At 38.2% G+C, this 18,369-nt stretch overlaps 1 protein-coding gene across 2 annotated transcripts in view; it reads right to left on the reverse strand.

The window, feature by feature from the left end:
* DIDO1 (death inducer-obliterator 1) overlaps nucleotides 1-18,369 on the reverse strand; it is a 55,413-nt gene that overhangs the window by 24,244 nt on the left and 12,800 nt on the right. The window contains exons 2-7 of one of the 2 annotated variants that reach the window (XR_013930742.1): nucleotides 16,491-16,692; nucleotides 14,172-14,282; nucleotides 12,921-13,842; nucleotides 12,296-12,614; nucleotides 9,972-10,184; nucleotides 2,026-9,196 (exon numbers count right to left, since the gene is read on the reverse strand). Coding sequence is in view for 1 of the 2 variants with exons in the window: in XM_080404408.1 (XP_080260534.1) it covers nucleotides 8,971-9,196; nucleotides 9,972-10,184; nucleotides 12,296-12,614; nucleotides 12,921-13,842; nucleotides 14,172-14,282; nucleotides 16,491-16,587 (1,888 nt within the window). In the remaining variant the exon portion in view is untranslated. The remainder of the gene's footprint in view (nucleotides 1-2,025; nucleotides 9,197-9,971; nucleotides 10,185-12,295; nucleotides 12,615-12,920; nucleotides 13,843-14,171; nucleotides 14,283-16,490; nucleotides 16,693-18,369) is intronic. The other variant, XM_080404408.1, reaches the window with a different exon arrangement.

The raw sequence follows: 18,369 nt of genomic DNA on the forward strand, positions 1-18,369 counted from the left end.
CTATTCTGGTTCTTCACACTTTCCCTCTCCACCCAATCCTTCTTTGGAACAGTAGCTTTAGAAAGCCACTTCAAAAATATACCACCACCACCCCTAGTTTCTATTTATATTATCCCATTTGTGGTGGGTTAGTTTGCTGGAGACACCATCTAGTTTTTCCAATATTTAACTACCTCAAGAAACATACTGTTACTTTTCTTTGTATAGTTTTAAAATTATTCAAACTACAGTTCTTTAAAAGAACTTTACATTTCTTGCTCTGGTTGATGCTAAGAAGTTTTAAATGATGTGTAAACTGTAGGCAGTTATGCTTGAAGAATCTGTTTCACAAGGAGTCTGTAAGCCTCGGAATTTTCTTGTAAAAATCTTTTTTAAAAAAGCATCACAGCTACTACTGCACAACACTAAAAAGCCTTTTGTGAAAAATGCCTTGCAGCCATACAAGCTGATCATTACAGTACTAATTATGGGAAGTTTCCTTACAGAATTAAAAATTTGGCATAAGGCTGTTCACACACCAGAACTATTGCCTCTGGTGTCTAATATTGTCTCGACATTTCCCTGTGTTCCCCTCCATCTACGCTAATCTACCTTTCCCCCCACCCCCCAGGATAAAATTCCTCAAGACTGTGTGTGGGGAACACAGGCTGATGGCTGCGTCGTCTTGTCCGGTGTGCCCAGAACTTTGCACAGACCTTTGCACAGCGGGAGCACTGGTCGAAGGGAGCAGGGCGTCAGCAACCCAACACTTCAGAAGACACTGCCTTGCACATCGCCAGCCTTCACAAGCCCACAGCACCCAGGCTGCTGAAGCATGTGTGGGATCTACTGCTATTTTCATGCTCCTCAGTCATTAAAATAAGGGGGGGGGGGGGGGGAGACAACAAAACAAAAAAAACCCAACCCCACCACAACTAACTTTCAGACTTGCACACAGCATGTGCGTTTGTGTGGCACCAACAGTAAGACAGCTGGTAGTTAACATTTTCTGTTAAAAAAAAATATCTGTACAATTCCACAATATGAATGATAAAAGCTATAAAACAATAGTACAGTTACTTCTGATCCACCTTTTAAAGTGGCATGTTCACTACACTTAAAAAGGATTTTTAGGTGCTTAAAAAAAAAACCAAACAATTTTTCAAATTAAAGGGGAGAAAATTTACACCAGTGCAGCTTTGCAGCTGTTAAAAAGCAAAAATGCCTGTTAGAAGGTATTCTCCCATGGATTGTGTAAAGGCTGGCCAGAGCTGAGTAATTTGTGTTTTGAGAAAAGCTTATCTCTAAAGATAGGCAACAGCACTGGCCTTTACATCTGACAGGAATGCAGGTGTGAAAACCCCAGCCAGAAGCAATAATCTGGTTAGGAATTTGCATAAAACCCCAGCCAGCATTTCCAGTGTCAGTCAAACTGGCCTGTGAAATTGCAGTGATGTTTCTGTACGGTCCCGCAGCTCCTTCTTGCTCAGATGCAGGTAGCTGCACTACCCCTGTCCCTAAGCGGTTGTTCCAGCGTGTGCAGCTGTCCAGCCCGACCACCACGAGGCCAGGGCAGCCCTTTTTGGCACGTATCACAGTAGGACAGGACAGGCTCTTGACTCAGAGAAGATGAAGTATCTCCCCCACCCTCTTTGCTAATATCTCCATATTGAAGAACTGCATTTTTCCCTTTATAAAACTGTTGAAACAGAGGATGAGCAGGATTTCTCAAATTTAAAACTGGTGTTGTTCCAACAGCTTCTTCCCTTTGCCACTCAGCCTCACTGTCCTAAATGGACTTGTCTGGTGCAGCTGCGGGATGACCCTCTTCTGCATGACTTGTGATAGAAATAATCTTCACAGAGCAGCATTTAAACTAACCCTTCCACCCTAATGCAGTGGCAGATACCGAACTTTAGTCCCCGGGTTCTTCCGAAGTGAAACCTTTCGATGCATTACCTAACTGAAACACCTGAACAGAACACACGGGTGAGCTGGTGCTTTAGACGTCAGTTATAAAGCACTCTACAACGGGACGTTACTTACCAGTCGGGAGGCCTTCCTCAAGAGCAGCCTTGGCAGCCCGCTGCTGGGATGCATGCCTGACCACCTGAGAGCATCAGGACCTCGCGGAGGAGCCAGTCCCGTTCGGTGCCCCTGAAGCCCCCTCTGGTGGCACTCAGCGCTCAGTGCCCAAGGCTGGCAAGGTGAGGCGAGGTGTGCTTTGTAACCGCTTCGCCTCCGGGGCCGTTGCTTTCCTGAAACCTGCTTTTGCTAGATTTTTCGGCATTTCCCTCAAAGATAGCTTAGCATTAGTTCTGAATAAGTCAGAAGTGTTGAACTATTCTTACATAGCTTTCAGTGTTAGTTTTCACTGATAACTGCCTACGGAACGATGTGTCTGCTCCCAAGACCAAAGCAACTTTATTTTCAGACACTAGTGTGGCAGAGGTGTGTCTCCTGCCGTTTTTCTTCAAAAGCCTCAATCAGTTCTAAACTGCACTGCAATGAGAAGCTCTTAATTAAGCCACCTGTGTGCCAAGCCTTAACACAGACACACAAAGAAAGTAAACCTGTCCTTAAATCATTTTAGGAAACTCTGAGACAAGGGCCTTTTCTGTAGTGGTGGTTTGTTCCCATTCAAGCCAACCCCATAGCTATGCTCATGCAAATCCGTATCTTACACACGCAAAGCTTTGTTTTCATCTACATGAAATTATAGTGATTTATCTGGTCTACATTAGACGACTGCACCTTCACAACTACACCACTCCTGAATGACAGAGAGGCACTATCTGCTGCACAAAAAAGGGCTCCTGATTTTCCAGAGCATTCACGGATTGGTACCATCGCTCCTTGCAGGGATAGGCCATCTTCAGGTTCCAAGTTCAGTACAGATCAGACACAGCAAGTCAGCAGCAGCAACACTTGACTCCAAAATGCAAGCGATCACCTCGAAAAAAACCCTTTTATTTGGGGACTAGCAGAGAAAGATCTTTTTCACTGGCTACGCCGTCAAGTGAGCTAGTTCAAAGAACTACAGTCATATTAGTAAAAGAAAGCAAAACAGCAATAGAGGGTGGTGAGTTTTTTTAATCAAACTTTCATCACTTTCAGCGTTGATGACAAGAGATAAACCACCCTAATATTCATAGTGTGTCCATAAGTTGTACCAGTTTCCTGCCCCCCCCCAATCTTCCCCTCAGCAATGGTTCCTTAAACTGAAGCCAAGCACTCATTACGGCAAGAGTGCTGGCTTTCTGTTGTCCAAGCGCCTTGAGGGTTCTAGGTGCTTGAAAGGCAAAATAGGAAACATGCCAGCAGCAGGGACCAGCCTTCCTAACTTAAGAGACATGGCAAAAATCTTCATGTGGCTGAGAGCCACAGGAGAAATGTAACATACCTTGTAGAGCAGAGAAGGGGAGCTCCAGTAGTTCACAGGCAGGAGGTGATAACTGCTCCCCAAGGATCCCACTGCTGCTTTTAATGGCTGGGTCCCAGGGGATGTTGGCTTCAGCAGCCACTACTGGTCTGCCTCGCTCCACAGCCAGGGTTCAGATCCTGTGCCAGCCCCTGTGCCAGCACAGCCCCTGCCATCCTCATGATGCAAGTTCAGCACCAGAACTGTGTTACACCAGCTGCTCCTGTACTACAACCTTTCCAAACCCAGAAGATTCCACCATGAATTTCTCAGTTCTGGCAGACTAATCTTAGGTATTCTGATCATTATTTGGTCTGTCAGCAGCCTTTCTTTCTGAAAATTCCTCTAGTTACAAAGGGTTAAGGCTAGACCTACATACACAGCAGCCACGTGCCCCATATGGCCAGTAACATAAAATAATTCCTTTTATTCCCCTGGTCCTACTCAATATTTACTACCTCTTAGTATGACTATGTTGCAGAATTAGCATTAAGCAAAGACACCTTAGCTTGCAAGGAGTTAATTCAGATGCCAGAAGTAGTTTAGCTACAATAGTACAGAACTTTGGCGCAGGCTACTTTTTCCTGTGGGGAAGCACTCACACCAAATCAAAGCCATCAATTTTAACTACAATCAGTCCTTGCAGACAACATACGACTTTAGAACAGTTCCTCAATTTAAGTAAAATATTTTTTGATAGTTAAGCTAAACCAACAGCAGTATATCCACATACACTGCACTACACTGGTACAATCTTGCCCAAAGAGAAGCATTAAACTGGTACCAACTTGTGTGCAGACAAGGCTTTACTTTTTTTTTTCCTGCAACGGTACTTAGAGCTTCTTACATCACTTTTACCTCCCGAGTCATAGAACTCCTCTGTCTTTGAGTGTACTACGTTTTCCCCCTGCTCTCTTTATAGTGGTGTATTTTCTCTTTCCTGCCTTCATACTGTTACTATGGAAAGAAAAACAACACAAGAAAAAAAATATAAATTATGTATGCTATAATCCTAGCATTTTGGTATGCCTATCACGTTTTCTGATTATGAGCTCCCAGTATCACTGTATTCCCTTTACAAAGTCTCCATATTTATTTAGAGGTGTACAGGAACAACGCAGTCCAAGTGCCCTTTGTACCTGAGATCTTTAACTGTATAAGCAAACACCATTCACTCCGTGAATAAGTCTTGGGTGTAAAAAAGTTCAGCTGCAGAAGAAATGAAGAAAGCCGAAAAGGGCTAATACAAGGAAATTGCATCACCAGAGCCAGGGCTCCTCAAACCTGGTCTCCCGCTTCCAGGAGGTGGCAGCCTTGTCCTCCTGTAATTCATTAACGACTTTATGAGAGACTGTTACCAAATACGGTATTACAGTAGATATGCTATTTATCTGTCTGCAGTTAATTAAACGAAAGTTTAGCAACTTAGTGTGACAGAGAAGTGCTTTTTACTCAGGAAGTTCCACCATAAGAACAATAATAAGAAACACATTTAATGTTTATTTTTTTTAATCTAATAAACCCTTCACTCTCCTGTGCACTTAGTTACTTTTATCAATAAATGCAGTTAAAGCTACTTAAAACATCTTAGCACCTGAGTAACTTATCTTTTTAGGCTTAAAAGAAATACATGAACAGGTAAGTCAGCTGAATTTCAAAACAAAGATCTGAGGCACTGGTAAGTACTCAGTCGTAAGTGTGCTAAGCAGTTTAAAATTTGGGGTTCTACAAATGCCTATTTTTTTTCCCCTCCTTTTGGATTAATTTTCTGTTTTAAAAGTGCCGGTACATTTTCTGCTGATTTCTATTTGGCAATTAACAACAAATATATAGAAAAAAATCTCTTCCAAGTGCTGCTCTATCAAACAGAAAACCTGAGTTCAGGGTGCTTCAGACAAACACTGATACTGCTGATAAACATCTGCATCAGCAAACGTCATGTTTGAAGTGTTCCTTTACCCCCTTCTTACAGGGCAGTGGTGAATATAAGGAGACAAATGCAATACATGGTATTAATTAGTGTGAAACTAAGTAGAAAAGCTCTCAGCAGAGTCAAATAAGCAGTGGACGCAAACTGCTTTTGTGGCTCCTTCTGGAAAAAAACATGTTTACATTATGTTGTTTAAAGTTTGTCCTTCTCCAGTATAACTAAAAATAATGCTTCCCATTACTAAATATATGGTAGTCTGCTCACAGAACTGAAACATTTCAGAAATCGTTTTGGGTGGTGCTTCCCCTGCAAACCCTAAGATCATCTTACTAAATAAATGAGAGTCTGTTTTGCTTTTGTTATTAGTTTTATACCTCCTTTGATATGACCTAAATATTGATAATTAACACTAGCTCACCTGATAAATTCAGGATTTCTATCACAACTTGAATCTCTAAACAACAATGTTGCTAAATCTCAACAGTCCATACACTTGCACCAATTTGGAAGCTAGGATGACTTTTCATATTCAATGTAAAAGCTGAACACTGCTTATGAAATTATTACCTATTTTCCTAACGAAATTAAAAGCAACACTTCTGAAAGGGAATATGACGCATATCTATTTCCTCTTACATGTGCAGTTCAAATACTGCCTGCAACTTTAAAGTACTTGTACTTCACATTCACTTAAAGCAAGTTCAAGGTATTTCCCACTCTAGTTATTAAACTAATAAATAATATTATTTTCACTGGGAACATCAAGATGTTAGATAGTGTTATTAACCAGGCACCAGATTTTGGTGTACAGTCACTTCCAAGTACACCACTAACTCATCCAAAAAAAAAAAGCTACAGAAAAATTGGAACTGGAGAGACCAAAACTAATGGGAAAACAGGAAAAGAAATCACTGCTCTCTGTAACTACATACTACTAGCACCAAATACCCTTTTAAAAAAAAACCTAGCAGAACATGTTGGGAGGAGAAAAGAGGGCTTGGTGGCAGGGTTTAGATGCAAATGTACTATATGCCTCTATCACTCAGTACATCTGTAAGAGCGGCTTGATTTTCTTCTTGCTACTACTTGATAAAACTACTGTCATATGTAATGACAACAAAATTCTGTATCTGACAAGTAGAGAGTCAAAACGCATAGAGTAAATCCACATCTGAAATATGGTGGTAAACTGACTGATGGAAGAAGTATTACAGAGAGTAATTCTGCTAATCACGTTAAGTTTCCTTAATTCCTAATGGGCGTCCTCGGGCACTGAAGTCAAATACAAAGTTTTGCAGAACACAGCTTGAAGCTCTGGGAGAATACAGGCGGTATTTTGAAATACTGTATAGGGAAGAATCCCACCTTTAGCCTGCTCTAGGTGACCTTAAGAGTCCCAATGTTAGACACCTGGATGTCTAAACTAATCAGCTTAAACTTCTTTCATAATCATTGTTCAGAAATACACATTTCCAAACAGTGAGTCACTTTGTTCTAGAGACTAGTGTCTAAAACAGGTTTCATGTTTTGTCCACTGAAGGTGTTTTCTTGACAAGACTAGCTCAGACTTCAAGAGTTCTAGCTTTTAGATTAGGCTGAAGTGAGATGACTCGTGAATTTCCGTAATGCTGTCACTTCTGTTTTGAACAGCGTATAAAAAGATTTGTTAAATCAATAAAAACTTGTCGAACACTTTTAGAAGATGATGCAACAGCAGCTTCTCAGGAAGATTACAGATCAAACCATCCATCAAAAAAGCAGGACAAACTTTTTCACAAATACACAATTTACCTGGGCATTTAGTAACAGCAGAGTCCCCACATACTAGTACAACTTACCTGAATAACAGCAATCTGAAGTTCTTCCTTGCATTTGATATGAGACTTCTTCATCACATGAACTAGGCTGTTTTCTATACGTTACTGAAGTCTGGTATATACACATAATTTTGAATCAATGTAACAGTTTAGCTGCTACAGGAATTAAATTTTCTACTGAACTGGTTAAATCTGTATAACCTACAGTGTGGTAAAACTTAAAAAAAGCAACCACTCTCAAAAAACCCTAAACCTGCTGCCTCAAAACCTGCATTCCTGTCTCCTAGAAAAAAAACCTATAGCAATAAGGACATTTTAAGTGATATGGTTATATGGACACTCGCAATTATATTGAGACCAAAGTGTCATGAAATTTGAGATGTAAAATATGCCCTTACAGTTTCATTTACATCTTTCTCATTTAATTTTAGTCATGTTTAAAACATTACTGTTTCTGTACTATTTCTGACAAAAAAAGCTAGTTTCTTTAAAGCGAGCTTTAAAAAATGCAAGCAGATCAAAATATGTATCTTAAAAGAGTTCACTATAAAAAAGGCACAGGGCCCAAGTAACAAAATATGCAACGAAAACATCCATGAAAAATTTGTAACCATTTAAACATCTGATGTGGCTAAATACAATTAAAACACATCTAGTAAGTCTACTATGTGCTGTAACAATAAACAGCAATTTAGGGTAGTTGGTGCTCCCTCTGTTTAAAAATTACATCAAAAAAATATCTCATCTTAAAGATAAATTATAAACTTACAGTTACTTTACGTATAATGTGTTTAATAACTAGGTTTATTTCTGAAAATAAAATGTAAATTGGCTAAAGTGTCATTAAGAAAGCTGCGAGAACTGAATTTCTGAACTCATTAATCTTCAAGTGAGCAAACATTAGACACCAGGTCATGTGTTTTGTAAGTGTGAGTTGAAAGACTTCATCTGAAGTTCCACCGCTGCATTATAAAAATACTTAGTTGGAGTCAATCAAAAAAACATCATTAGCAGAAAGACTTGTTCAGGCTACAAAGCAGTATTTACTTACCTTTATATGAGTTACAGGGATGCTATTCAAAACCTGCAAAAATATGCAAGGCAGTATCTCTGCCTAATATCCACTTAAGACGTGTTCTTGTCGTGTGGAAAATGTGTGAAGTATGAACATAGAAATAGAAAGGAGGGAAAAAAAATGCTGCCTCCCCCCAAACTTAAGAAGAATGGTCCTTAAATTATTTCATGTAAGGAAGAAAAGCAGCAGGAATAACTTGGATATACTTGACAGTTAAAAGCTGTTTGCAGAGGTGTAAAGTATCGTTGGATACCACGTTGAAGGTTTCATTCTCGGCACTAGCACTGAAAATGCAAGACCTGAGAGACAGGTGCCAAATCTAAATTACAAAAATACAATTCAAATTAGTACAGTCAATTTCTGCTTCACAGTGCACCCTTTGCAACCTTTTTGTAAAATTTAACAAGTCTATCAATACTTACCTTTTCTAGATTAGAAATAGTTATTGTCTTTATGGGAAAAACTTAAAAGCTTAATCATGTAGTTTTCATCCTGAAATCAGCTGGGTAGATTGATAGGCTCTTATAATCATACAACTGCCATATGATACAAATGAAACTTCTAATAGCATCTCCCACGTATGTATCTCTGTGTGTGAATCTTTGAAGGTGGAGAAAAGTAGTTTGGTGCCGTATTAAGAAAAAACACCCCCAAATCCTAAGCCCCCTAGTCTTGCAGAGCCAAGAATGGATGGGTATTCAAAGAAAATGTAAATGATTATTCAGGAATATCCCTATGCGATACATACATTTGAACAACAGTGAAGATGAAATGGCAGCAGTCCTTTCAGGCTTTACAGCATTGTAATTATGATCGCTTGCCCAGGATGGTGTGCTGTTTTCTGCTGCTGGCTCTTTAGCAATAGGTTGAGTGTTTGCCTCAGTCTTGGCAGTTGTCAGAACAGTCTTCTTCATATTCACCTCTCTTTTCTCAGGAAATTGTCTCTTTTGGTTTGAAAGAGGTTTAATACCTGCCTGTATGATTAAAAGATGCTTAATTACTAATAATCAAGTATATTTTACAATCAGAGATATAGTTACATACATGTACATAAATTTTATAGATAACTCCTGTAAATACACTTGAAGTGACATAATTTCACATTCAGGTTTATAAAGCAAAGGCAATATACACTGTAACTTCAGGAAAAGAGAATGGTAAAGAAACCACATCAGAATTACCAGTATTTATCATCAAGTTCTGGGTTTTGGTTTTTTCCTGTTTGAAAAACTACTGCCTGTTTTATAGTTGTTTCCAAAGGGAAAGGAGAGGCTCTGATTTAATCTTTTTGCTTCTAAAGCGCACATACAATGCGGTCACATTAGTTCACAATCCACGGTAATTCCAAATTACTGCCCAAACCCCAGTAATTTGGAGTTTTAAAAGCTAAAATTAATATGGAATTAAATCAAAATGAAAGAGATGTACTGGTTATGCTTTTTTTAAAAGTAAATTGATTTGGAATTAATTAAAATATTTTTTTAATAAAGCGCACTGCCATCTAGAAGCCACTTGCAAGAAACTATCTAGAGACAATTAGGATTTTTTAGAAGTGACAGAAAAACATTTTGTTGTCAGAAGAATTAAACAATATGTCTACTACAGAAAAAGGCAAGAGAACACAAAAAATATGTAATAGAAATCTCCTCTTTGATGCAGGACTTGGCAACTTCATGTGACTCAAAGGACAGCACAGAAATAAGAGACGCCGCACTTCCTAACTGTTTTGAATCAGGAACATAAGCTTACCTGCAGCTGAGATTTTGGCATGCCAGGTTTTTCCGGTTTTGGTTTGATCTTCTCTTTAGGTTTTGGTTTTGCATCTTTGCCAGCACTTAAAAACTTCATAGTGGCTGCAGCATGTTTGAGAATACAGTCATTGCTGCAATACACAGAATCAGGCTGAGCCAAACTAAAACAGCCAGGACCAATGCACTTTGACGCACCAGGCGCTTCAATTACCTATAGATTGAAATACAGTGAGTTCAAAGAGGAAACCACAGAAACATATTTTTATAACATGAAGAAGTGCTTACATACTGTATGTGCAGACTGCAGCTATGACTGACTTTCACGCATAACAGAAACAATCCATACAAACATAAGAATTTCACTCTTTAACACTATTTTCAGAATGCGTTGTATTTTCAAGTGGCTGGTCTGCTAGCAGTGAACCAAGGGAGGCTGGTTTCCTGAATTTTCATATCCCATAAGCACACAAATGCTTTTTTCTGATCCTCTACATCATGTGAGAAATAAACCTTAATAATGCGGAAGTAGTTTCTCAAGAGAAAGGTTTCTAAAACACATTTTACTTTTATATCAGCATCAGTTCTGTCCTCAACCATGCACACATGCAAAAGGAAGCACTCAGCTATTCAGGTGTACAGATAATTCTTGCTCTACTGGTTTACCAGGTTTAATTTGAGAAGTCTCCAACTTACATAAACACAACCATTCTCCCAGATAATTCTGCCATAGCCTAATACTTCTTACACAATGAGAAGTTTGCATGTGCAATCTGTATTTTCCTCTACTTCACAATTACTCTAGGTGTTATATACTAAGCCCTTCCTCTTCAAATGTTAAGGTTTAAAAAACAGCATGTTCCTTGAAAACAGACCATGGTACCACCTGGCAAACACAAGTAGAGCAGTTCCATTCCATTTCCAACTGCCGAAAGAATACCTACAATATAAGCAGTTCTCCCATAAGAGGCAATGAGTTAATGCTAGTTATGTTTTTCTTTCACTGAAGGAGAAATGCCCAACACGTAATTTTTAGCAAGCTAATATCAAAGAGTAATTGGTGATACTCAGAAGAAACCTAAAATTAATACTAACACTGTCAGCAGACCAATGTCCATAGAACTGGACTCTCAAGAACATTTTTGTGTACAAAGTACAAATGCATTTGAAATTGTATCTGAAAACAGTTTTGAGAAAAATACTCTTTTCTGCACATTTATCTTAAGATAGTAAATATTAAGTTAATACTGTTCTGATCTACACATTAAGCTCACTACGCTGATATGGATTCACTCTGTCATTTAAACTGACTAGTAGCGGGAGGGTGTTCCATAAACATTTTGTAGAAAATTTACTACAACAGAAAGATTCCTCCAGAGAGACTCTTGAAACTTGTAATACTTATTTTAGGGATGATTTCAAAGTTTGTAGATTAGGTGTGAAAGAACAAATTCATACAGAAAAAAATATAAATAGCTGTAGCATTCTAACAGCAAATACACTACACATGCTCTTCAAGGCATAGTAAGAAGAAAAGGAAAACATTCCAAGATGTTGGCATTACTACAGTAGCTTGGGCAGAACAACCAACCACTGCAGCATGAAGTTAGCAAGATTTTAAACTGGTGGAAAATTAAACATTGAGCTGAAGAAGCTTCTTTGCCTGTATTGCAAACTGGGCATTGAACTTGCTATTACAAAATATAGATTTCTTTTATATTTTATGCCAGGATTTGCAGTAATTCCAAATACACATTTTTATGTTTTAAAAGGCTATATAAAACAATTCTCTATGTATTAATAACTTGAAGAAGCATCAAGACAAAAATAAGGATTTCAAAAACTGGGAGTACAGAGGAAGCGTACAGCTGGAATTAACTCCAACGGATTAACTCCTTCTAACTCCCAATTAACTCCTTGCCAATGTTAAGAAAATGATTTCACTATCACTGAAAATGTCCAAAATTGTCTGAGATTATTATAAAGCTATATAAAGCAGTGCAGAATTTTAATACTTTTAATAAAAAAACACCTTACTATGACTTCCAAAACAGTATCTAGAAAGGACAGAATAGCACAAAGCATTCCCTTATGCCTACATAAAACTTTTAAAGCCCCTCGCTTCAGAATAACACTTCCTTAGTTTTAGTTCCTGTACCAGTAAAACTATAGATAAACTTCTGCTGAACAGTTACATTTAGTGTGTTGTTCAGCTTCCTATTTAGCTCAAAAAAACCAAGTCAGATTTACAGCCATACAAGTAAGTCATTGTCTCAACGTACTCACCACAACACAAAAAACATAAGAAACAATTAAAATACTTACAGGTTGAAATATCTTTAGTTTTTTCTTCCCACTTGGATTCGCAGCTTTTTCAATCCTACCCTTGATTCCTTGGTCCTCAACAGATTTTTGTTCAATTGTTCCTATGCTTGTGAATTCTGTGCCATCCACATTTACTTGCCCCGCTTTAGCTTCCTGCTGGTCTATTTCTGAAACAGGCTCATCCTGTCCCTGTAGAATGGTGCAGTTTGGACAGATATAGTCCTCACCATTCCTTTCTAACAATCGTCCTCGAGCCTCAGAAATACCCACGCAGTCACCGTGAAACCATTCCTCACATCTATCGCAACAAATCATAAACCTGAAAAAGAAAAAAAACCCAAGGAACAGTAAAACATTGTGAAATGAAACAACAATTAATGCTCAACAGATATTTCAAGCAGCAGATCTTAAGTAGCCCACTAAAGTACCACTATACTGTTCTGCTTCACTGTTTGCTTCCATGTTCTTTTAAGTATTTGTTATAAATCTTCCCCCCAAACTTCAAACAAACCAAACAGCACATTTATGTAGACTTAAAAAGTAAGTGTTAGCATTTGGTTTCAGTTTTCATCACAGAAAAGTTCCAGCTACTTGCACTGCACTTTTCATTTAAACCTTTGCCTACCTGTTGTTATGAGGCTGACGACAAATACAATACAGTGCGTTTGGGTCATAGATCTCAGACTCAGGTTTGCTTTTGGGCAGTTCTTTGAGTTCTTCATCTGTGACCCCTTTTGCACCAAGGGTAGGCTTTACTTCCTTCTGAACCTGAAGATCTTCAGTGTCTTCCTCAGACACAACCACCTGACTTGCAATCTCAGTGCTGTCTGCTGTCTCAGGTTCTTGTTTGACAGGCAACTCAGACTCAACCTGTTTTTCAGACTGGGCATCACCTGTTTCTATAGGATCTTGTTCTGAATTTCTTTTCCTCAGGCGGTTCTGTATATCCTTCAATGTCAACTCCACAGATTTCTGTTCAACGCGCTTCTTTCTTAGTCGATTCTGCAGTTCCTTTAGGGTTAACCCATCACTATCACTGTCGGAAGTATCATCCTCATCTTCCTCCTCCTCCTCCTCTTCCTCCTCCTCTTCTTCTTCTTCCTCTTTTGTGCGTCTCCTTTTAGAGCTTTTCTGATCCTTACTACTCCTTGTGCTAATCCTCCGAGTTGCACGTTTTATATCTGGAGTGCTCTCAACACTGTCTTCCGAAGCGGTTTCAGCATCTGTAGCTGGACAGGATGCTGGTTCACTCGAATCCTCCAGAGCAGTAGGGGCACTCCTCCTTCCTCTGCGTCTTACTGTTGTAAGAAATTCTTCCACTCTTTCAGTTCGCTTTGGTTGCCGTCCACTACGCCTGAGGTTTAAGCTTTGTTGCTGCTGTTGTGGCTGTTGTTCACTAGAGTCCACATCAATATCTCCTGCACCTTCTCGTTTAGCAATTGTAGTCCTTCGAAACCCCCAGGTTTTCCTGAACTCTTTACTTGTAGGCTTGATAGTTTTTTGTTCCTCCTCATTGCTTTGCTCACCCTTCTCATCCAAAGCTGATGCTAAAACCAAGGGAACAGTTATTAAACGGGTGGTGAAGGAGGATTTTTTTTCTTAAAAGTTTTTTTCAACATAGTATTATTTATTTGTGATAATATATTTTTATCTCCACCTCATTTTATGACCCCTAAACCAGATAAAATGTGTTATTGTGCATGTAATACAACAGCAGTAGCAATTATGTACATCACTGAACACTGTCAACATAATCCAGCTGTTACAAAGTTATTACTTAAAAACACATATATATACACATAGATACACACACACACCCCAGACAAATAAGCATATTTACTGCTCAATTTAAAAGGGGAAAAAAAAAAAATCTTACCAGGAGAGCTGTTTTCCATGTTGTCGGTATTAGATTCAGATTCTAATGGCACTGGCTGTGAAGTTACAGCTTGTTCCATAGTACGGACACCACTGTCCCCACCCCGCAACACTGAAGAGAAATGGAAAGTTCAAAATTCAGATCCAGCAGTATTTACAGCCTAAGTAATTATTAAACATTCTCATGTAATCTCATGTTATTGTAACAAAATGCTTAATTTAAGTTTTGAGCCACTAATACTCACTGAGTATCAACAAGAAGTTGACTGAATTCCTTCAAAGTACTAAGTTAAATATATGGGTTTGGATGCTATGCTGACACATCGTATTAAACAGCCTCAGGATTTCCCATATCCTCTGTATTTCTCAAAAAACCCTTTCATGGTATGAACCTATTCTCTAGGGTTTGTCTGGGGCAAAACCTGTAACAGTTCCACTCCCTATGCGGACACAGGAACCATACATGCACCAGCGTGAAAGACCATGGACCAGAACAAGGAGCCATCCAAACAGACAGTACAGACAGTTACTGTTTGAAGGTGAGGATGGCATCTATTATCAGTAACATTTTCTGGTAGAAACGACTCATTATTACCTGCAGCAGGTAAGAAACAAGGTAGAAACAGCCAGTTTAAAGAAAGTCAAAGATAGTGCTGTTTAGATAATACAGGGCTAGTCAAATAATAATGAGGTTTTGGATTTTAAACAAAATCTAAAACCAAAAAAATACCTTAGTCTTCCTTGTTAAAACAAACTAGGTCTATCTCTTGTCTATTAAATAGTATAGCTGCTATTTTAAAAGTTGTTTCAGAATCACTGGTGGTTATTCAGGATACAGCAATGCATTTTCCCTTCATTATTTCTCCAACAATGTTTATTGGATAGAAGAAATTATACAGAAAGGAACAAAAAAAATTCTTTTCAAACACCTCTGGAAAAAAATATCTGCGTTGAATGAGACTTGAGAAAGACTGCTCCTTGACATGGTTATTTACAGAGAGATTTTCAGCCTATATGATCTACCAGAACAACCAAATTAAAAAAAGATTCAGCAAAGAACTGGCAACTATCACAGATGGAGCCATAAGGGAAAAAACAAAACAAAACAAAAAAAGTATTTTGTGCTGACAACCAGGATCGCCCCTTTTTTTCTCAGAAGTCTTTTCCAGCATACTAAGAGACTTTCTTATTTGAGAAGACAGAAGCAAAGAAGAAATAAATGTAAGACCTGAGATTGCATTTTGGGTACTTCAGGAATAACCTGGTTTGAACAAGCATTAAAGTTGGGGTTACATCCTTTTAAATGAGTTGCATGCCATGCATACGGTCTCCTAAACGAATGCAGAAACCATGTTTTGCATTCATTGCAATTACATTGCTCATGTGAAACTATAACATGCTGCAGTAAGTATACCTCAATGAATCGGGTAAACAGAAACAGTGCTTTAAAAACAAAAACAAGTGACATTCCCCAGCTGTCCCCCAAGAATGTTTTTGGGGTATTTATATGCATATTCCTGGCTCAAGAATTGCACAAGTAAGCCAAAAGGGAACATTAACAGAATTCTCAAGTAACAGTACATGCTGAAAGAATCAAGGATACTTCTAACAGGTGTACATAGTACAACTGCAAGTTTTCAGAGGCATCCTTTAGTGAGATTTTTCCTAATCTTGCAGTGTACACTGGTGATAAATGCCTCATTTCATTGCTTTAGTCACATTCCTGTTCTCTCTACTGACACGATCTCTGTATAGTTCAGCTCCTCCACTTTCTAGTATTATATTTAACAAGGCTACAACAGCAATATTAACTGTCAGTGCTGTGGAAACAAACATCCATGCAGGTATGCTAAATTAATACTGAAGTTGTAACCTAAAAGTACTTTCATTGAGACACTACAAATGTTGCTATCAAAGCAGTGGACTCCAGAACATCAATTTAAATAGTAGCTGATTACTTTTAACATTATCACTAGAATAAAAAGTTAATTTTAAGCCTGTAATACACAGGTAAAAAGCTGAAGCCGCTTCAATTCACTATGAAATTCCATTCCACTGTTCCCCTGTAACAGATCACTAACTATAATTTTCTTAGTTTTTTTTTTAAAAATAACACTAAAATTATATTCCCACCAGAACAAGGCTGCAACAGAAGTAAAGAAAGAAGTAAAAATAGTTAAAAGTTCACATCTTTGTTTACCTTGAAAGATGAAGAAATGTTAAATAAAAGCTACAAGCAGAGGTAATCCAAATTCTGAGAGTTAAATTCCAGATAAAATGTAAAGAAATAAGTCTCTTCAATGTCCTCTATATGCTTTACCTGACACAGCATTAGAGGTTCGAATGGTTTCTCCCTGCAGAGCCGAACGAAAACGAGTGCCAGAGGAGGGCAGCAAAGGATCAGAGTCATTCAGCATTATCCTTCCAGCACATGCTGAATTTCCAGATTCGGAAGTGCCAAACTGAGTCTCTGAGCTGTCAACAGGACCAAATACTATTAATCCTCCTTTTCCTGCTGGCTCCTAGGAGGGGGAAAGGAAAAAAAAAAGAAAAGAAAAGAAAAGAAACAAAATAAGGCACCGATGTATTTATGAACTTATCTTACTATTGTCTGCATAAACTTGTTATTGTTTCTATTATACTATAAAGCAAATTGTGTTATTTTGCCTTCTTGACAGTTTTCTGCTTTCAGAAAGACCCTGAAACTAGAAGGAAAAGTCAAAGTAAAGCAGTATCACCTCCACTGGTTACCAGCAGTTGAGACCTTTGAAAAAAAAAAATACAAAATATGACTGTACTCTCATCAATTCGTTTAGAATCCATTAAGTTTTCCAGAACAGTAACAAACGTTAATCAACAAGTCTATTCCATTTACAGCATCTGATGGCATTCTGAAAGTTAAATTTAGCAAGCATAATGAAAATGCAGAAATGCTTTTAAACTCCAACATGCCCAAGGTTACAGTAGAGAAGATTCAGCAATTTGTACTGAACCTCATCACAGAAGACATCTGCAGGTTTGAGGATTTAAATCCAAGTAGCTACTCAGTGGTTTTGCAAGGTAGGATAATAAAAACGTACGGTTGAGCTTCAGAATAATGGAATATTCCTCATCACTGTCCCTTTCACTAGTAAGGTTTGCAATACAGAAAAAATCAGAAGCTTTATTTCAAGGACAGCAGATTATATCAATAGCAACATGTTTTCCCAAAAATTAACCCTTGGAAAGTATTTCAAAATCACAACACATTCATTTAAAGCATCTGGATAGGACAACTGTTTAGTCCAGGGGTCCCTAGTCACATGTAGAACTACAATGGCAATAGAACATCAGCACTGCCTGCTTGCTTCTAAACATGTGGGCTTGAAAGCCAGTAGGAAATGCCTGCATTTAACCCAACATAGCCTACATAACTACAAAAAAAGATTTGTTAGGGAAAGGAGGACCAGATGGACAGTATAGAAAGTCACTTCTGAACTGACCTGTAACATAAATTAGCAAAGACAAAAGAACAATACTGGGCACAGACTCTGCTGTCAGCATTCTCAAGTTAAAGATGCAGCAGAACTGCCACAGTAGGTATAAGAAATCACTAAATTATTAATAATTCTTTCAAAGGAGTAAAACCAGATTGTTAACACTCCAGGTGGGGAGACATACAAATTTAAGAAGAGATTAGATAATCCTTCACAGATGTGCCAATACACAGTCTGACTTTTCTTTTTAAAAATGTATCTTTTTTTTTTTTCTTCAGATCTCTGAAGACCCTAACTCTTATCTCTCTTAAACACTTTTTTACTTCCTAAGCAACAATCATCTCTAGGTATTCTCCAATGCCATGTCACTGTCCCAAAAATAAGGAGAGGGAAAAGACAAACCCCTCTTCAAATCTAATTCCATCAGTGGATCACTTTAGTATGTCATGAACAACAGATCTCAAGATTTGCATGACTGCAGCAAAGCAGAATTAGGAAAAAATTACAGTACAGCTAGATCCACATCAGTATTTCCTTTCCCTGTACCTCCTCCATAGGGATTACATGTTTACATTATTTCCCTCAGTCAACTATTCCCACTCCAAAAAGATGAGGGAAAAATTAAAGAACAAAAAAGAGAACAGAATAAACTAATTGTAAAGACCCTAGTGCTCTATCTCATGGCATTGAATACCTGCTCTAGTATGTATTTTGCTCCATTGT

Source organism: Falco punctatus (genome assembly GCF_963210335.1).
Source record: "Falco punctatus genome assembly, chromosome: 10".
Lineage (NCBI taxonomy): Eukaryota > Metazoa > Chordata > Aves > Falconiformes > Falconidae > Falco > Falco punctatus.